This window comes from Salvelinus namaycush, unplaced genomic scaffold, assembly GCF_016432855.1.
Source record: "Salvelinus namaycush isolate Seneca unplaced genomic scaffold, SaNama_1.0 Scaffold862, whole genome shotgun sequence".
In the NCBI taxonomy this organism is placed as follows: domain Eukaryota; kingdom Metazoa; phylum Chordata; class Actinopteri; order Salmoniformes; family Salmonidae; genus Salvelinus; species Salvelinus namaycush.
The window spans coordinates 14105-35586 of record NW_024061600.1 but is presented as its reverse complement, the minus strand read 5'-3'; the positions used below and the strand labels follow the sequence as shown (position 1 = coordinate 35586).

The 21482-nt window shown below is 42.3% G+C and overlaps 1 protein-coding gene across 3 annotated transcripts; it reads left to right on the top strand.

The window, feature by feature from the left end:
* The first annotated feature begins 331 nt into the window (after positions 1-331).
* LOC120043088 (probable N-acetyltransferase 16) lies at positions 332-17756 on the top strand. Of its 3 annotated transcripts, none has more exons than XM_038987812.1 (5): positions 332-389; positions 11611-11809; positions 11979-12088; positions 12250-12373; positions 16703-17756. In XM_038987812.1, the coding sequence occupies exons 2-5, from the start codon at positions 11621-11623 to the stop codon at positions 17282-17284; spliced, it is 1005 nt and encodes a 334-aa protein (XP_038843740.1). In that variant the 5' UTR covers positions 332-389; positions 11611-11620; the 3' UTR covers positions 17285-17756. The 3 variants fall into 3 exon arrangements, with proteins under 3 accessions (XP_038843740.1, XP_038843741.1, XP_038843742.1); XM_038987813.1 differs by lacking the exon at positions 332-389 and adding an exon at positions 1082-1159; XM_038987814.1 differs by lacking the exon at positions 332-389 and adding an exon at positions 5340-5670.
* Positions 17757-21482: the final 3726 nt, after the last annotated feature.

The following is a 21482-nucleotide window of genomic DNA, read 5'->3' as shown; positions in this document are numbered from 1 at the left end:
GCCAATATGTATCCCATGTACAGTCTATAACAGTGTTTTGTATTGGAGGCTATATAGCGGATAGAGTGAAAAGCCAGCAGCAGACCGTGTGACATTATCCCCCTCAAAAACTAACCATATTTGGTTAGTAGAGACTCTACTGAATATTTTCCACCCCACATTAGCTGAGACATAAATTACTAATAGCCTTTTATTGTTGGGACAACAAAAGTGACCATTGCTGAAAATTAAACATCTTTTGAATGATTTAACCATATTGCAATGTTTTGAAATGAGGGCTTTTATTTTGAAGGTTTCCTCATTACCATATAAATATGACGTTATTTTTTGTGCTGCTGGCAGATTACTAGTTAACTCAAGGATTTCCAGGCGACAAAGCAAGTCACGGGGTATGAAACGTTGTTCATTCTCTGTATATAGATTCTTTACACATAAAGTTAATATTTTTTATATCATATTATTTTTCGGATAAAGTTGCAATGAGAAAACGTCTGCTATTGTGATAATGTCCAATGTTTGCAAGTCTAGCCCTATGTTTAACAACTTCTTAATGGAAAAGTAATTGTAACATTGCAACAACAAAGTTGTATGTTTTGTTGGGGTGCATTGAAAACGGATCCCTATATAGCCTAAAATGATTGGTTTTCGATATTGGCTGACATAGCCTGCGTGTATTGTTCTGTGTTGAATGCCTAACTACACCTGCTGCCTGTCTGTCTGATTACAAGCCTACAGTAAATTACAAGCCTACAGTAAATTCAGGGTGGTGATGTTGCAATGTAACAGCTAGGACACTGAATGGCTTTAGAATAGGGTGACCAGACGTCCCCATTCACCGGGGACAGTCCCCGTTTTTGGTGGCCTGTCCCCGGCTGGAGCTGTCCCCGGAAATGTCCCCGTTTTTAACTGTGCGTTAAAAACAGACCGCAAAGTGAAATATTTTACTTGGCAAGAAAGACCGGGCAGCAGAGCCTACCGGCTGACGTCTCAATCGCGTTGTGCTTGTTTTGTCCAGTAGAGGGGGTGCTCGCTATAGCAGCTTCATTCACTCTTCTTCTACTACCTACTTGCTCGCGATAGTTTAAGTGGAAAACTCGGCCAGAAGCTAGCAAGTGTCAAGTGAATCCACAACATCACCACAAACGTATTTTCAAGCCAGGTAAGTTACACTCGTTTGAGATCGTTTGAGATCCTAGCTAGTGATGTTAAGTCACAATTTATTATATAGATAGATGATCTGCTCTATAAGGTTTTAAATAGGTTATGCTAGCTAACGTTAGCTATGTAGACTAAGTTAGCTAGCTAAGTTACTGTTATGGTAGCTAGGTTAAAAAACGTTCACATGTAAACATGCAGTGGACGGGCTATTTTGAAAATATGATTATATTAAATGAATGCACAATTAATTCTGAGAATATTTTTGTAGATTACAATTTTAATGGTTTGGCATTATAATAAGTAGTGTGAAAATATATTTAGAAATGTTCATGGATAACATTAGTAGTGGAGAGGAGGAAGGAGAGTGAAGGAGGCAGAGGAGGAAAGGTAAAGATATGGTTACAGAGCCTGCCAATTTATTATTCCAAACAATGTTTTTGAGATAAAATACAAAAATGAGGCAAGCAATGTGAATCAATTAACCAAAGTATTTTATCTAATAGTATGCTGTTTATTAATACAGATTGGAGAGAAAGGAGAAGGAAAAATTAAGGGAGTAAAAAGAGTGAAGCAAGGAGTGTAGAAGAGTGAGGTGGAAAGGTGAAGAGAAGGAAAGGAAGACCAGTGAAGAAAAGAGGAGGAGAAAGATTGGAGGAGAAGAACAAGTTAAGAGACTAAGAAGAGTGACACAAGGAGAGTGAAGAAAGGAGAGTGAAGAAGAACAGACAGAGGAGATACAATGACTCTTTCCAAGAAACGGAAATGCACTTATGAAAAACATGAGAGAATTTCCATTTATACGCTCAGGTCAAGACGATAGAATTGTTCACTGCACCCTTTGTAATTCCTCTCTTTCAATTGGCAGCCGGAGAAGAACGGCAGTGGTAGAACATCAGCAGACGAAAAAGCATAAAGCCTCTCTGATTGCCCGTGTTGGTATGCCCTCTGTCACCACATTCTTCAAGAAGGTAGAGCCTTCCCAAGAAGAATATGGTTTAGCTGTGCAGGAGGGTGTCTTTCCATACCACACTGTGACACAATCATAGTTACAGATCTATGGACTGCACAGCACAACTGACACGGAAGCTTTGTGAGCCAAAGTTCACATGTGCTAGGACAAAATGTGACGCCATATTGAGTAACGTGTTAGCACCATGGGCAACCACTTTGGTAACACAGGACCTAGACCAAGTTGAATTTGTGTCCCTGTCCATTGATGCGTCCAATCATGGACATGTAAAGCTGCTGCCAATAGTAGTCATATGTAAGATATATGATGGCAGCACATCTGTGGAAACAAAACTGCTTGATTTTGTTGAATTGAATGGAGAAACAGCAGAGGAAATTGCAGCTGAGGTCCTGGTGGTCATCCAAAAATGTAACCCGGAAAACATTCTCTGCCTACAACAAATACCAACTTTGGAGGACTGAATAGGCTGGGGAGGGTCAATGTCCATACTAGAGGTCGACCGATTATGATTTTTCAATGCCGATACCGATACCGATTATTGGAGGACAAAAAAAGCCGATACCGATTAATCGGCCGATTTATTTAAAAAAAAAAGTTTTATATATATATCATACACACACACACATTTTTGTAATAATGACAATTGCAACAATACTGAATGAACAATGAACACTTTTATTTTAACTTAATATAATACATAAATACACACACAGCTCTGAAGTGACAATGATACTGAAGAGTCTGCTTAGGAGACAAATACTCTCAACTCTTTGAATAAAAATAGAGTTTAAGTTACCTGTGATGAATGTTGAAAACAAAAACTTGAATTTCTATATGCAGGAAATCCTATTTTAATAATGGGCATGGTAAGAATTGACAACCAAAGTGCGAGTCATAATTCCCATGACACCTTCTAGCAAAATCTGAAAAGCGGTTCCTTCATTTATTCCATAGGATATTTTTAGATTCACTTAAAATAAGGTCTGTGCTTCGTGTAGGCTTACATCACCGTGCCAATTTTATAACTGTGTAGATATCCATAGGACAAGGTAACTCTGATCAATATTGGCTAAATATAAGCGAAGATAAACTTTTTTGTAGAGTGGATTTATGAAAATATGTTGACAAACGTTACCTTATCCTAGTGACATTTACACGGGTATCAAAACGTCGAGGCGGTTTAAGCCTGCACGAAACACAGACCTTATTTGAAGTAGATCAAGACATTCTCTATGGAAGACATGAACGGTAAAATAACGAAGGAACCCCTTTCAAATTCAGCCGCAAGTTATTACAGGAATTATAACGCGTCGACTATTTCTCTCTAAACCATATACCTTTGACTAATCCGGAAACTATCACCTCGAAAACAAAACGTTTATTCCGTTCCGTATTTTATCTAACGGGTGGCATCCATGAGTCTAAATATTCCTGTTACATTGCACAACCTTCAATGCTGTCATAATTACGTAAAATTCTGGCAAATTAGTTCGCAAAGAGCCAGGCGGCCCAAACTGTTGCATATACCCTGACTCTGCGTGCAATGAACGCAAGAGAAATTACACAATTTCACCTGGTTAATATTGCCTGCTAACCTGGATTTATTTTAGCTAAATATGCAGGTTTAAAAATATATACTTGTGTATTGATTTTAAGAAAGGCATTGATGTTTATGGTTAAGTACACATTGGAGCAATGACAGTCATTGATTGATTGTTTTTTATAAGATAAGTTTAATGCTAGCTAGCAACTTACCTTAGCTTACTGCATTCGCTAACAGGCAGGCTCCTCGTGGAGTGCAATGTAATCAGGTGTTTGTAGAGTGAAAACTCTAGATGTGCAATACCATTGATCACTCCCACTCCATTGATCACTCCCACTGTCCTGTGGGTTTTCAAGAAAGGCAAATTAATGAAACTGTCTGAATTACATTCCCCTGCTAAGCACAATAGATAGGGCCTATTATATAGTGCCATTGGACTAGTTAACTGTAAGGTTGCAAGATTGGATCCCCCGAGCTGACAAGGTTAAAAATCTGTCGTTCTGCCCGTTCCTAGGCCGTCATTGAAAATAAGAATGTGTCCTTAACTGACTTGCCTAGTTAAATAAAGATTAAATAAAGGTGTAATAAATAAATAAATCGGCAAATCGGCGCCCCAAAATACCGATTACCGATTGTTATGAAAACTTGAAACCGGCCCCGATTAATCGGCCATTCCGATTAATCGGTCGACCTCTAGTCCATACCAAAGTTAAAAATGCTCTGCAGCGGGAGGTGATTGGCTTAGGTTGTCCTGCCCACATCATACATAACACGGCCAGAATAGCTTTGGATATGATGTTGAGTACCTACCCACATCATTCATAACACGGCCAGAACAGCGTTGGATATGATGTTGAGTACCTGCCCACATCATTCATAACACGGCTAGAACAGCGTTGGATATGATGTTGAGTACCTGCCCACATCATTCATAACACGGCCAGAACAGCTTTGGATATGATGTTGAGTACCTGCTCACAAAGATATTTGGATATATTCATATTTTCACCGTCAGAGTAGAAAGACTGAAGGGCTTTTGTGAGTTTGTTGGCCAGGAGTACCATAACATTTTAGGACACAGCAATGTTCGTTGGATCTCCATGCTCCCTGCTCTAGAAAGAGTGATGAAAATGTATGTGCCATTGAAATCCTTTTTCATTTCTGAAGACAAATGCCCTGTTGTCCTGTGAACAATGTTCGAAGATCCACTGACTGAACTTTGGCTGGCCTTTGTCCATGGAAACTTGACCGTATTCAGTGACACGATCAAGATGCTTGGAGGCCAGGATCACTGTGCTGTGGAGTCCGCTGCAATTCTGAGAAACGTTGAAGCAAAATTCACTGCAAGACGTGATGACAACTTCATTCCAGTTTTGGTCAGAGGACTTCTGAGAGAGCTAGAGGAAAATGGAGCCATGTCTAAAGAGTGCTTTCTCAAAACATCCCAATCATTCTTCATTACGGCTGTGAACTACTTGCAAGCATGGGGAAAGCACACAGATAATCTAAAAGATTTACATTGTCTCCTTTTAAAAAGGCAACCTCTGCGTGAAGAGATCCAGAAGGCAGCAGGCAGGCACACTGCAGGAAAAATGCCCCAATGTGACCATCAATGAGGATGCATTGTGTGACGAGGTTACTGGCCTGCAAGAGTTCCTAAAGGGGGGATCGCTTGAAGAATGGAAAACATCGGAGACACCGCTTAGTCAGATGGAGCACAGTGGTTACCCACTTCAAAGAGAATGACATCCCACACACTAACCTGGCTAGATTAGCGTCTGTTGTCATGTGCTTACCTGGAAGTAATGCGCCAGTCGAGAGAGTGTTCTCCCAAATGAATGATCTATGGACAGCAGCAAGAAATAGGTTCACTGTTTCTACCATCAAGGCCATGCTTATTGTGAAGATAAACTTCAACCTCCCATGCCAGGAGTTCATGGAGAAGCTGGCCAAAGCAATCCTGAAGAAGATACCTTCTTCTGAGAAATATACAGATTAGGTTGGTATAAGTATATTATGTAGTTACCAATCTCATCAGCATCTTATTTCTTTACTATGTTAAGTATTTCACATATACTATTGTCTGTTTTTTCAATTTTGCTCATGTTCTCTTTTGCTCTTATTCTACCAGGACCACTGAATGGCTGTTCAGATCGGACAGTTCTGTTTTGTCTGTAGTGTTTCTGTAATATAGTTATTTTCTCTGTATCACAGTGTGCCTGTTAGAATAAATACATGAAACCGGAATTGTCCCCCTTTTTTATTTCATAGATAATATAACATTGGCTATTTTAATTATACACTGCTCAAAAAAATAAAGGGAACACTTAAACAACACAATGTAACTCCAAGTCAATCACACTTCTGTGAAATCAAACTGTCCACTTAGGAAGCAACACTGATTGACAATAAATTTCACATGCTGTTGTGCAAATGGAATAGACAAAAGGTGGAAATTATAGGCAATTAGCAAGACACCCCCAAAAAAGGAGTGATTCTGCAGGTGGTGACCACAGACCACTTCTCAGTTCCTATGCTTCCTGGCTGATGTTTTGGTCACTTTTGAATGCTGGTGGTGCTCTCACTCTAGTGGTAGCATGAGACGGAGTCTACAACCCACACAAGTGGCTCAGGTAGTGCAGTTCATCCAGGATGGCACATCAATGCGAGCTGTGGCAAAAAGGTTTGCTGTGTCTGTCAGCGTAGTGTCCAGAGCATGGAGGCGCTACCAGGAGACAGGCCAGTACATCAGGAGACGTGGAGGAGGCCGTAGGAGGGCAACAACCCAGCAGCAGGACCGCTACCTCCGCCTTTGTGCAAGGAGGTGCACTGCCAGAGCCCTGCAAAATGACCTCCAGCAGGCCACAAATGTGCATGTGTCAGCATATGGTCTCACAAGGGGTCTGAGGATCTCATCTCGGTACCTAATGGCAGTCAGGCTACCTCTGGCGAGCACATGGAGGGCTGTGCGGCCCCACAAAGAAATGCCACCCCACACCATGACTGACCCATCCCCAAACCGGTCATGCTGGAGGATGTTGCAGGCAGCAGAACGTTCTCCACGGCGTCTCCAGACTCTGTCACGTCTGTCACATGTGCTCATGTGCTCAGTGTGAACCTGCTTTCATCTGTGAAGAGCACAGGGCGCCAGTGGCGAATTTGCCAATCTTGGTGTTCTCTGGCAAATGCCAAACGTCCTGCACGGTGTTGGGCTGTAAGCACAACCCCCACCTGTGGACGTCGGGCCCTCATACCACCCTCATGGAGTCTGTTTCTGACCGTTTGAGCAGACACATGCACATTTGTGGCCTGCTGGAGGTCATTTTGCAGGGCGCTGGCAGTGCACCTCCTTGCACAAAGGCGGAGGTAGCGGTCCTGCTGCTGGGTTGTTGCCCTCCTACGGCCTCCTCCACGTCTCCTGATGTACTGGCCTGTCTCCTGGTAGCGCCTCCATGCTCTGGACACTACGCTGACAGACACAGCAAACCTTTTTGCCACAGCTCGCATTGATGTGCCATCCTGGATGAACTGCACTACCTGAGCCACTTGTGTGGGTTGTAGACTCCGTCTCATGCTACCACTAGAGTGAGAGCACCACCAGCATTCAAAAGTGACCAAAACATCAGCCAGGAAGCATAGGAACTGAGAAGTGGTCTGTGGTCACCACCTGCAGAATCACTCCTTTTTTGGGGGTGTCTTGCTAATTGCCTATAATTTCCACCTTTTGTCTATTCCATTTGCACAACAGCATGTGAAATTTATTGTCAATCAGTGTTGCTTCCTAAGTGGACAGTTTGATTTCACAGAAGTGTGATTGACTTGGAGTTACATTGTGATGTTTAAGTGTTCCCTTTATTTTTTTGAGCAGTGTATATTGACCACCGAACTGGAAATGTCCCCGGTTTTCATTTCAGAAATCTGGTCACCTTACTTTAGAACCGACGTGGGACACTGACCGGTGTTGGGGAAGCTACTCTGAAAATACAGTTTACCAAGTTAGCAATTACTTCACACTGGAAGAAGTTAAGCTACACTAAATCTACCTTTAAGAAAAATACTGTTGACTTAATTTAAGTTACTTTGAAAAAGTAGTTCACTACATCGTGTAATTTAGCCTATTAACTATTAAACACAAAAATGATGTTTCAAGTGAGAAATAGGCCAGTCTGAAGCTGAAAAAGAAAGGAAATGATTGCCTAATTCACCAATACTTTGTTTTATTACATTTTTTATTAACTACTGAAAACACTTCCTAGATTTTAATTTAGTTCAACTACCACCAACCCCCTGGGCACAGGTTTACATGTGGTTGAGTTGTCAATGTGAATTCAACATGAAATCAACAACAAAAAAATCACCATGTCACTGGATTTAGACTAAAAGTTGGGTGAAAAAAGACAATGCCCTTATGTTAACTTTTTGCAAATCGAATATGTTTCCCACGTTGATTCAACGTCATCACATACTTTTTGGAGATTGAAATGGCGTGGAAACAATGTTGATTGAACCAGTTTTTGCCCAGTGGGAAGCTACTGCAAAATGTAGTTAAATTACCAGTTGAACTATATGTAGCTCACTACTCCTCAACACTTTCACTGACACGTACGCATAAAGACACAGAAATCGACGAGCATACAGATGCCGGAAATACGTTTATTTAACTAGATAACAAGCAGCAATACTCAACATTCTCAATCCATTTTTTTAAACTTTTAAATTAATTATATATAGCAATAGTCACCAACATTTGAGTCAAGATCACTTTGAGTCAAAATGCAAGCCGAGATCTATTGCTCTGATTTTTTTTTAATGACTTAAAACGTAAGCCTATGCAACATTACCCTAAAAACAGTACTGTAGCAATGAGGTTTGTGCAGAAGGCTATAGGCCCAATACATTATCACCGCATTTTGGCTTTGCTTGAATTGCCCTGCCAATGCATTGTTGTTCAAACCATTTTTATTTGCATTATTCAAATTGGATTAAATATAAAAAAAATTAATCTCACTCATCCTACACACAATACCCATAATGACAAAGTGAAAACATGTTTTTAGACATTTTTGCAAATGTATTTAAAATTAAAACAGAAACATCTAATTTACATAAGTTTTCACACCCCTGAGTCAATACATGTTAGAATCACTGTTGGCAGGAATTACAGCCGTGAGTCTTTCTGTGTACGTTTCTAAGACCTTTGCACACCTGGATTGTACAATATTTGCCCATTATTCTTTTCAAAATTCTTCAAGCTCTGTCAAATTGAATGTTGATCATTGCTCGACAACTATTTTCAAGTCTTGTCATAGATTTTCAAGAAGATTTAAGTAAAAACTGTAACTCGGCCACTCAGGAACATTCACTGTATTCTTGGTAAGCAACTCCAGTGTAGATTTGGCCATGTGTTTTAGGTTATTGTCCTGCTGAAATGTGAATTCATCTCCCAGTGTCTGGTGGAAAGCAGACTGAACTGAGTTTTCCTCAAGGATTTTGCCTGTGCTTAGCTCTATTCCATTTAATTTTTGTCCTGAAAAACTCCCCATCTCTTAACGATAACAAGCATACCCATAACATGATGCAGCCACCACTATGCTTGAAAATATGGAGAGTGGTACTTAGTAATGTGTTGTATTGGATTTGCACCAAACATAACGCTTTCTATTCAGGACCATAAGTTAATTGCTTGGCCACATTTTTTTAGCATTATTATAGTGCCTTGTTGCAAACAGGATGCATTTTTAGGAATATTTGTATTCTGTACAAGCTTCCTTCTTTTCACTCTGTCAATTAGGTTGTTATATATTGTGGAGTAATTACAATGTTGTTGATCCATCCTCAGTTTTCTCCTAGTACAGCAAATAAACTCTGTAAGTGTTTTAAATGCACCATTGGCCTCATGGTGAAATCCCTGAGCGGTTTCCTTCCTCTCCGGCAACTGAGTTAGGAAGGACACCTGTCATTGTAATGACTGGGTGTTTTGATAAACCATCTAACCTATAATTAATAACTTCACCATGGTCAAAGGGATATTCAATGTTTTCAATTGTTTTACCAATATACCCAATAGGTGCCCTTTGCGAGGCATTGGAAAACCTTCTTGGTCTTTGTGGTTGAATCTGTGTTTAAAATTCACTCCTCGACTGAGGGACCTTACAGATAATTGCATGTGTGGGGTACAGAGATGAGGCAGTCATTCAAAAATCATGTTAAACACTATTATTGCACACAGAGTGAGTCCATGTGTCCATGTCCATGAATCCGCTGTGTGACTCGTTAAGCAAATTTTTACTTTCCGTAACAAAGGGGTTGAATACGTATTAACTCAAGACATTTCAGCTTTTCATTTTTAATTAATTTGTAAAAAATATTAAGTGAAAAACATAATTTTGACACTGACATTATGGGGTATTATGTGTAGGCCAGTGACAAAAACATCTACATTTCGTCCATTTTAAATTGAGGCTGTAACACAACAAAATGTGGAAAAAGTAAAGGGGTGTGAATACTTTGTTGATTGCTAGGCATAACAATACGATTATTTCTTTATACGTTTGAAACGAGGTCTAGTTGTAGCCGTAACTGGACTAGATTATCAATGACTCTTGGCGGAATGCATTGCTTGACTGCCGTGAGGATGATAATTAGCCTGACGACACACAAAATGATTCCGCTGCTCTGTTATTCGCTACATACTTCTCATTGTGGAGAAGAAACTAATGTCCGTGGGCGTTGGCCAGAGCAAGGAGTATGGGTAGCCAGGCAAGATGATAAGCACAGTCGTTTGCGAACTGCAACCCCAAAACGAATCGTTCTCGAGTTCGAGTTTGTTAAGCAGAGGTTGTGTAATGTAAGTTTTGGTTCTACAAAGCTGTATCCATAACATTCAATAATCAATTAGCTGCAGTCATTTTTGCACCATGCGATCAATTATCATTTCTAAACATGTATTTTTCTTCTCTATGCTCTTGATCTATTTTCCTGCGCGCATATGACAGACCGTTGGTGGTCGGAGCACGTCTCTGGAGCCAGAGGAGCGTGCATTAATCCTGCTGAAGGACTCATTGCGGCCAGCACTAGCAGGTCAAACGGACTACTAAAATGAACGAGTCACTAGCAGGTCAAAAAGCGTTGATCAAAATTAATGAATTGTTTGCGAACTGCACACCTCTACCGTCTTCCAGCTGATGGCAAAACTCAGGTGGCACCGCATTATTTCTGCCTCATGCACAAATTGTTGTTACTCCTATGAACAGAGTGACATATTCCTCGATATTAAAAAAGACCCCTGCCACTAATAATAACAACGCAAGCCTATCGATACACTTTCCTACTCATTCATTACAGCTGCAGTGCTGGCTGTAGCGCAAGTGGAAGTAGGATGAGGTTGCATTTTATTGCTCATAAAAGTGTTGAATAAAAAGTGTTGACAGTGCTGAGTAGGAACTTAAACATGAACTCACTCGTAAAAACAGCAGCTCTTTGCTGTATTAATTGACAGTCTCTCTCTAGTCATGGTTTTAAACGTTTTAATCTCACAATATCAACTTTGCTGTACCTTTCTTTTACACCTGCTACGTTACTGCAGACACTGTAATCTGAGCCATGCGATTGGCCAGCAGTAGGCTTGTAGTGCACTTGAGTTGCTCTCTGGACCCTCCGGGGGAAAAAATGGGAACACTTCACCTATCCAGTGCGCAGGGCAGCTGAAACGGCTGCACCTACCGCCAACACCCTCTAAAAACAAAAACAACTATAAACAGCAAAAATAAATTAAAACAAATGTAAGTCTTCATGTTTTTGTTTTTTTACATAAATGTTTGCCGATTGACTAGGAATGCCTTGGAGATCAACCAGTTGATCGCGATTGACCGGTTGCTGACCACTGATATATAGCCAATAATTATTTACTCCATTTGTTTGTAAACCACAACTTTTACAGGACAGAAACCATGGCAGGTAGCTGTGTTGGGGAGAGCGACGGCCTGACATTCTGGGTGGCTGAACAAAAGGACTACGATGACGTCATGTCCATTTCTGTTAAAATCTACGGAGGGAATGACTACCTGCCTCATCGATATGCCGGTTGGATGACGGAGCCTGACAGAGTGGTTATACTGGGACGCAGAGACGGCAAATTGGTCAGTGTGTAGTGCTCTCGCTCTCTCTCTCTACATCCATCCATCCCTATTTCTTCCTTCTGTATCTCCCTCCATCCCTCCCTCTCTCCCTCTCTACCATCCATCCTTCCCTCCCTCTGCCTCCTCCATCCATCCCTAAATCCATCGTCATCCCTCCCCTCTCCCCCAGGTGGCGCTGGAGTCTGGTCTAATTGTTGACGAGGGGTGTACGGTGGTGGTGGAGGGGTTGAGGGTGTGCCCCAGTGAGAGGGGTCGCGGCGTGGCTAGGGTTATCCAGAGGTTTGGTGATCTTTTTATATGATTTATTTATTTGCAGATTTCTTTTTTACACACAACAAAAAAGAACAGCAACAAACATAGTAAACACCAAATAACGTCACATACACAGCTCAAGTCCATCGTAAATTAAAGACAAATGTACGGAATGTATACATATACAGATTTGCTGACCAGTACATCCAGCAGCTGTACCCCAGCGTCAGGACCAAGAGACAAACCAAGGCTGACGACCCTTCAGCTGGGCCCACACAGGCATTATCCAAGTTCACAGAGCTAGGGAGACGGGTGAGTTATAATTCATACTATACTATTATATACTATACTACTGTATACTTTACTATATATAATTTACTATGTATAATTTACTTTACTGTACTATACAAACCCTCAACTTTTTTTTATCTGAGTGGTGTAGAAAACTGTTTGAAGGGTTTTGTTTACCGTAACCCTCAACCACAACCCTAACCCAAACCCTCAACCACAACCCAACACAGGGACCCAATACACACCAAGACCTCTCTGGGGTGGTGACTATGGAGAAAGGGGTAAAGGTGGAGAAAGTTGTGATGATCGGACAAAACAAAGGGAAAAACAATCCTGACAGTTTCCCTTCTGAACCCTCCCCAATACTAACCTCTCCACCTACCTCCTACCCAACCCACACAGTCTGTTTCCCAGAGCCCATTGTGAGACTCTCCCGCTTACCTTCACCAAGACAATCCACCACAACATCCCCAGCCTGAGATAAACCTGACACGGAACCCAAACCGGATGCGCGCCATCGTGCATACATTTATTTTGTCCCCCTACACCAAACATGATCACGACACACAGGTTAAAATATCAAAACAAACTCTGAACCAATGACATTAATTTAGGAAATGGAATTATGGAAATGTAAATGTAGCTAGTTAGCTTGCACTTGCTAGCTCATTTGTCCTATTTAGCTAGCTTGCTGTTGCTAGCTAATTTGTCCTGGGATATAAACATTGTTGTTATTTTACCTGAAATGCACAAGGTCCTCTACTCAGACAATTAATCCACACATAAAACGGTCAACCGAATCGTTTCTAGTTATCTCTCCTCCTTCCAGGCTTTTTCATCATTGAACTTATATGGTGATCGGCATCTAAACTTTCATAGTATTACCACGACGACCGGCAACACAGTTCGTCTTTCAATCACCCACGTGGATATAACCAATGGAGTTGGCACGTGGGTATCTGCTTCTATAAACCAATGAGGAGATGGGAGAGGCAGAACTTGCAGCGCGAACTGCGTCAGAAATATAACTGATTTCTATTTTAGCCCTTGGCAACGCAGACGCTCGTTGACGTGCGCGAGCAGTGTGGGTGCAATAATTGAATAACATAGATTTCTAAATTTATTTTGCAACGCTCGTGCGCGCGACGCGACCGGTGTGGTCAGGGTATAAGACTTACTCAAAAGTGTTCATAGCATGCTTTTCTTGAACAGAAGTCCGTTTCACAATCTCTAACATGACATGCGTAGCCTGTATGTACCCAACACTCCTTGTGTAAAAGTGCGTACATTCATGTTACGGCAAAATGTCTGTTATACTTATTTTATTTTTTATATAGGAGGATCAGAAGAGAGATATTACATTATGTTTCAAGTTATAACATGTCATGAGTCCTTCAGTTTAATACAGTGTTTATAAAACGTGTTTACATGTCATTTGCGCTATTGCCGCCATTTTCTTTTTGTGACAAAGAGTAGGAATAAAAAGTCCCTCCCTTGCGATCTCTTAGTACTCATATCCTGATTGGTCGTTTATCCAGTAACATATACAGATCATAAGATGTTCTGCTGACTTGCCAAAGGCATCTGTCTTCTATCTCCTGACCTCCTCAGGGCCATTCAGAGTCGTAAAGGGAGATCCGTCTATTGGTCTTGTGATAGGTTGAAAGGGGGCGCTGTCAATAACAGAACTGTTATTAACAGAACTCGTGGGCTCTCGTTACAAACTATGCAACACAAGGGTTACATAATTTAATAACACAACAAAAAATACTTGAATTCAGCCACAGAACAGATTGCTTGATTTTCTCCCTAACCCAGTGGTCACCAACCTTTTCTGAGTCAAGATCAAATCGCAGATTTCCGACTCCGGGAAAAAAAAACATGAAAATGTAACATTAACCAAATAAAAACAGTTCTGTAGGAATGAGGTTTGTGAAGTAGGCCTAATACAGTATCACAGCATATTGGCTATATGCCAATATTGTTATTCTCAGACCATATTATGTTTCAAAACTCGAGTTTTGATAACAAAATAGATCAGTTTGTGTAACATTTGCAAGGCACAGCTAGGCAAAAATTTGAATAATTTGTTAATAATTTGCTTTTTAATTTTACTGGACTGATAATACCTGCATCTGATGGTCATGTTGCTTTCAAGATAACTGGGAATTTGGTTAGAGTTTACGAGTTGTATAACCGTTCAAAACGATTTTTCCCGGTCTAATCCAGTTCCCAGTTGTCTTGAATGCACTGAAGTCGGAAGTCAAAGATTACCGACTTCTGAGTTCCCAGTTTTTTTGAACACGGCATTAGTATTAGCGGAGGGAGAGAGAGAGAGCAGCAGAGGGGTCCACCTCTCACGGTCTCTACTCTCTCCTTCCTTTCCTCTGGTGAGACTGACCAGAGAGAGAGGACACAGTCTTCCACCTGATGGCGAAACTCGAGTCGCACACGACGGGCTGCTAATAATAATAAAAAGGCAGGGCTATCGATACACTTGGCTACTCATTCATTGCAGCTGCAACGCAAGTGGACGTAGAAAGAAGCGCGTTTTATGTTTTGTAGTAGTGTTGAATAAAAACTTACCCCCATGTTCCCCCACCCTCTCCAGACCAGACTGATTTACCACCCCCATGTTCCCCCACCCTCTCCAGACCAGACTGATTTACCACCCCCATGTTCCCCCACCCTCTCCAGACCAGACTGATTTACCGCCCCATGTTCCCCCACCCTCTCCAGACCAGACTGATTTACCGCCCCATGTTCCCCCACCCTCTCCAGACCAGACTGATTTACCGCCCCATGTTCCCCCACCCTCTCCAGACCAGACTGATTTACCGCCCCATGTTCCCCCACCCTCTCCAGACCAGACTGATTTACCGCCCCATGTTCCCCCACCCTCTCCAGACCAGACTGATTCACCGCCCCATGTTCCCCCACCCTCTCCAGACCAGACTGATTTACCGCCCCATGTTCCCCCACCCTCTCCAGACCAGACTGATTTACCGCCCCATGTTCCCCCACCCTCTCCAGACCAGACTGATTTACCGCCCCATGTTCCCCCACCCTCTCCAGACCAGACTGATTTACCGCCCCATGTTCCCCCACCCTCTCCAGACCAGACTGATTTACCGCCCCATGTTCCCCCACCCTCTCCAGACTGAATTTCCATATACATATGCAGACCGAGGAGGAAGTTGCAATAGGCCCGTGCAACCCACGTTTTTATATCAGCACAAACAGAAACCCTCTTAAACCTTATCCTATAGCTTCATGTCCACATCCCGATTCAAACCTTACCCTAACCTCAAACACAACCCAAACCCTATCTTCATGTCCACATCCTGGTTCAATCTCTAAATTCTGACTCAGCTTATCAATGACAATATTATTCTAGTAATAAAAGTGGTTGAAATAGTCTGTACATTGTATTTCTATGAATTTTATTTTTGGAATTTTTACTTCTGTGTCAAAGCCATTTGAAAGGCAAATGTCCAGACAGTCTGTCTGCATTTCCTATTTCTTCCTAGAAACCAGCCCAAAAATGTCAGTATCTTATACCTGGAAACACAGAGGGGTTAAAAGTCTGTCTCAGCGTGTGGCTGTGTGGTGCTCTATACAACAGCCTTTCAAAGAACACCTGACTAAAGGAAGAAACAGCATGTGTCTCTGTCCTAAATGGCACCCTATCCCCTATATAGTGCACTACTTTTGACCAAGGCCCATATGGCTCCAGTGCACTACAGCGCGAATAGGGTGCCATTTGGGATGCAAGCCTGTGTCATGGGTACTGGTGTGGTGAATACAATACGAAACAGTGCTGTGTACTAATGGAAACACTTAGACTGGTTTATTGCGGCAGTAGTCCAATTGAGGACCACATGGAGACCGGTTATGTCTAATTTAACTGAGTCAAAGGGTGCGTCCCAAATGGAACCTGTTCCATATATTGCTCTACTTTTGACCTCAGCCAATAAAGTTGAATGGATGATTTATTCATTGAGTTTCTGAGGGAGCTTGTTAGGGATAGGCTGTGCTTGTATTGCTAAGAGACTTGCGCGCACACACAGATACACACACACACACACAAACTATTGCTGCACCTTTCACAAGGGGGAAAACACCACAATGGACTCGTAATTCAGGTGTCAAACCACCCCTCTTTTTCTTCTTTTTACATCTACCTCCGCTTCATCCCCCTCGTCTATATGTTTGCTCTGTACTGTTTTCACCCACTCTTTTTCTTTCTCTCTCTTCATTTCTCTCTCCCACTCCCTCATTATCTCCCTCCCCCCTCTCTCTCCACCCCATCCCCTCTCAATCTCCCTCTGTCTTTCTCTCTCTCTCTAGGCTGCTCTCTCATTCATCGGGGAGGCCGACAGTTTCGAGGGTTTCGTCTCACACCTGAGGAACAAACTACATTCCACCACAGGAAGTGAGCCAGGTGGGTCCGTCCCTCAAATGGTTCTGATAGAGGATGAGCAACACCTGAAGAACATCCTCCTTGATCCTGAACTCCCCTCCAGGGTTCAACTTCCTGGTGGTGCCATTATCCAAGACTGGCAGCCCTTACAACCAATCAAAGGCAACCTTGAGATCTTAGCAAGGCGAAACCTCACCTGGTTGGCCGACAAGCCGGAAAGACCTTCCTTCCTCAGCTTTTACACTCCGCCTTATCCAATCCCGTACAAGGGAGGATCGCTGAGATTCAATATCGATATGTTTGGAACTGATCTAGTTTCAGCAAAGAGGGCACTTGCCGGCCATTTTGAGAAAGTGAGGGAGAGGAGGGAGGTGAAGGGGAGGGTGATGGTTCATGTGTATCTGAATAAGTCGCTATGGGAGGGGGTGAGGGAGTTCTGTGAGGGATACACAGGGGTGAGGAGGTGTAGAGAGTACTGGGAACAACTGTTTCTGGAGAGAGGGATGTGAGGAGATGTGGAAAGGATGAGAGAGAGAGGGAGGGAGAGAGAGATGAACAGAGGATAGCAAAAGAGAAGACAGTGAGAGAGTGTGCAAATGAGACTTAGAGAAGGGTTTTCCACATTATCTTGCTTTGATTATTTGAATCAGCTGTGTAGTGCTAGGGAAAAACCTAAACATACCCCCCTGGGGGGGGGGGTTAGCCATGTAATCAATATACATAATATATCATACAGTATGTAAGACTTTTTATATTGATTTGATTGATTGGAACAAAGCCAGCACTTTAGAAGTTAATATGATAAAAAAAAAATGATTGGGATGATGCAAGAATTTATAATGGGACATTACAGGAATAAATGTTTTCTTATTAAATCATTATACATTTTTGTAAAGACAAGTCTACCAAATCACTGTGATTCATCATGACTATGAAATGCAAATCAGTATCAATAAGAATAAATGAATAGAATGTTGCTGATCATTCTCTCTCGTATCCATTTATAACTGAAGCAGGTGGAGCTAAAAAGGGGGGAAATGACAGCTAATTGTGTGCGTGCGTGTGTCAGCTGCAATGAAAGGGCCATGGAAAACATGAATGAAAGCCTGTTGCTGTCTAATCGATACAGTATGTCTGTTATTCAGTACTGTAGGTAAAAGGTGATTCAGATAATTGAACTCAATGAACTGAATGAAGACTGACGCTGTCGTGCTACTGTACAGTAGCTCTCACAAAACATGGTTACTGACTCACTACATCTCACAGAGAAAAGAGCTGGATATTGTTGCTCCAGTAAACTCAATGATCTTTCTCTGTAAGACAATGAATACATGGTTACTGACTCTTATCTTATAATACAATTGTATCCAGTGGCTTTAGTTTATGATACCTTATCAGCCAGTAACTGTAGCATATCAATATGTGTGAAATCATAATTGACGTCATACCAGACCAGACAAGTATTTCGCTACACCACAAGCATTTCGCTACACTCACAATAACAACTGCTAACCATGTGTATGTGATCAATAACATTTGATTTTATATGTACTGTACAGTACCTGTATATCTTAATAGCAGTTGATATCTGACAGTTATCAATGAAACAGGATGGTGTATAGTAAAATATATATTGTAGTTAAAAGGAAGGCCCTTGGTTGGAGGACAGAGCTTTCAGCTTTTAGGTGTTTGTCTGTTCAATCAGAAACACACTCCATTCCGTCCTTCTCAACCAGGGTAAAACGTGTGTGTGTGTTGAGTGCTTGTTCCTGAATACTAAAACACTTTACATCCGTATTTACCTAATTAGAATGACTAATTGGATCCCAAAGAGAATTAAAGAACATTACTATCCAACACAGCTCTGTGAGTAACATAGCTTTCATACATTTAGTTACATTGTTGTTCAATTAGGCGCCACCTAGGTACTGTAGCTCTCAACGGGCTGTGTGGTGTTTTCAAGTGGTTTTATTTGGAACAAAATAAAGTACTGGCAGGGGTAACAAACAGTAGCCAAGGATAAAACAGAATAAAGTATATAAGGAAAGGAGGAACAATAATATTAGACTTACCTATTCAATTATACCTGGTGTATTGTAAAAGCCTTGCTAAGGCAATATAGGAAATGAGAAAGCTTTACAATTTCTAATACATTATCTACAGAATAAGCTTGGTGTGTCAGATCCTCTACCTGCACGTCTTTACTTATGACTATCGCTATTAAGCTCTCAGAGACAATACTGATACGGTTCTACACAGGCAGCCCAATTCTGATCTTTTTTTCATTCTTTGGTCTTTTAACCATCAGATCAGCTCTGAAAGAGATCTGATTTGAAAAGATCTGATGTGATTGGTCAAAAGACTAATTAGTGGAAAAAAAGATCAGAATTGGGCTGCCTGTGTAAACACAGCAATAGATTCCGTCCTCACATCCTCGATCACTGTCTGGTTAGGGAATACGTCTGCCCGGTCCAAGGGCAAACTGCAAAGGATTGTCCGGTCTGCTGAGAGAGTTATCAGCTGCCACCTGCCCTCCGTTAAGGTCCTGCACGACTCTAGGGAAAGGTCACTGTGCAGGAAAGATCCTTGCTGTTCCATTCTACCCTGGTCTCCCCCTCTTCCAAAGACTCCCCTCTGGAAAAATTGTTCAGGTCAATCACGACCAAACCCCCAGCTCTTTTGTTGTTGCTGACGTTGAGGGAGTGGTTGTTTACCTGGCACCACGCCGTCAGAGTGCCTACCTCCTTGTCGGCCTTTTCATCATTGTTGGCAATCAGGCCTACTACTGTCGTGTCGTCAGCAAACTTGATGATGGAGTTGGTACTGTGTGAGGCCACGCAGTCATGGGTATACAGAGAGTACAAGAGGGGACTGAGGACGCACCATTGTGGGGCCCCCGTGTTGAGAATCGGTGTCGAGGAGGTAACGTTGCTTACATTTACCTCCTGGGGGCAGCCCATCAGGAAGTCCAAGACCTAAGTTCAGTCCCAGGGCCGTGAGCTTTGCAGTGAGCTTCAAGGACACTGGGGTATTGAAGGCTGAGCTGTAGTCGATGAACAGCATCCTCACATGTGCATTCCTTTTGTCCAGGTGGGTGAGGGCAGTGTGCAGTGCAATGGCGATTGCATGGTCCGTGGATCTGTCAGCGTGGTGGACGAATTGGAGAGGGTTGAGTGTGTCGAGGTGGAAGGAGTTGATATGTTTTTATTTTATTTTATTTATTGAATATTCGAAACATACAATATACTTGCGGTGAAGCCGCTCAACAACTACATCATACCATTCATCCAACAGATTCCAATTCAGAGTGACACACAGAAGCATCCAGGGTCAATGCCCTGCTCAATGGCACGTTGACCGATCTACCACCAGGCCAAAAAACGTGAACCCGAACCCTCCAAGATCCCCCCACAGTTCCCCTCAACCATTCGAGACCCCTCCCTCAACCATTCGAGACCCCTCCCACAGCCCCCACCCAAGAAGAAGAAAAATAAAAAATACAATTAATTCCATTCCCCAACCCCAAGAACCCCCCAATGCACCAACAACCAAGAGACAAAAAGGAAAAGACAGAAGAAAACAGCAAACAACAACGCAAGAAAATAATAAAACAAAATAATACATTTAAAACAAAGGACATCAAGGACAACTAAAATCACAACAGCAATGCCAACTGTATATGTTTGTGTGCATGTCTGGCACTATTACATGTATGTGTGCGTTTATTTGAATGAGAGTGTGTGTATATGTGTACAAACACCTGCATGGCATCAGCCTCAGGCAAACCGGCATTAGTTGTAAAAACACTGCCCCTCAGTGTCATTGAAATGTACTTTTTTATTATTTTTTATTTAAAAATGTTTTTTAAATCTTTGACCATCATTCTATCTCCCACACAGCAACTCCACTCCCACTTGTCTCCAATTCCGCATACCAAGGTGATATGGTCTTTGACTAGCCTCTCGAAGCACTTCATGATGACGGAGGTGAGTGCTACGGGACGGTTGTCAGTTCAGGTTCTTTCCACTTCTTGGGGACAGGGACGACAGTGGTCACCTTGAAGCAGGTGGGGATAGCGGCCTGAGCTAGAGATGCCGTCTGGCTCGGCAGCCTTGCGAGGGTTGACACGTTTGAATGACTTACGTAAGTACATAGCCCTCGTTTTCCTCGGGGGCTCTCGGCAGCTCAGAGTCGTCGTTGTCCTCAAAGTGTGAGGAGAAAGTGTTAAGCTCGTCCGGTAGGGCGGCATAGTTGTCTACGACGTGACTGGCTTTCATTTTGCAATCCGTGATCGTTAGGAGACCCTGCCACATACGCTTCGTGTCGGAACCGCTGAATTGCGCTACTTTTTTCCCCTGTACTTGTGTTTTCGCCATCTTTATCGATCTGCGTACGTTGTAATTGTACCGTTTAACCATACTATTGTCCCCGGGTCACCTTGCCGTGTTTATAAGTAGCATCTCTCTCATTCAGTTTCCCTACAAGGCTGCCATCAAACCATGGTTTTTGATTGGTCGGACCAACGGTGTACAGACCTGACCCCCGGAACTTCCCTCTTGAGTCTTTGTTTGTAGACAGGGATCAGCAAATTGTCATCGTGGTCATTTACTGAAATGAGGATGGGAGACGGCCTTATACCCGTGTCTAAAAGGCGTGTAGCAGTGGTCAAGCGTAGAATTTCCACGAGTAGGAAACCTGCATTGTTTA

Coding starts and splice junctions, on each gene's coding strand:
- LOC120043088 (XM_038987812.1), top strand. CDS start 11,621: ATGGCAGGTAGCTGTGTTGGGGAGAGCGACGGCCTGACATTCTGGGTG. Junction 11,810..11,978: donor GACGCAGAGACGGCAAATTG/GTCAGTGTGTAG, acceptor CCTCTCCCCCAG/GTGGCGCTGGAGTCTGGTCT. Junction 12,374..16,702: donor TCACAGAGCTAGGGAGACGG/GTGAGTTATAAT, acceptor CTCTCTCTCTAG/GCTGCTCTCTCATTCATCGG.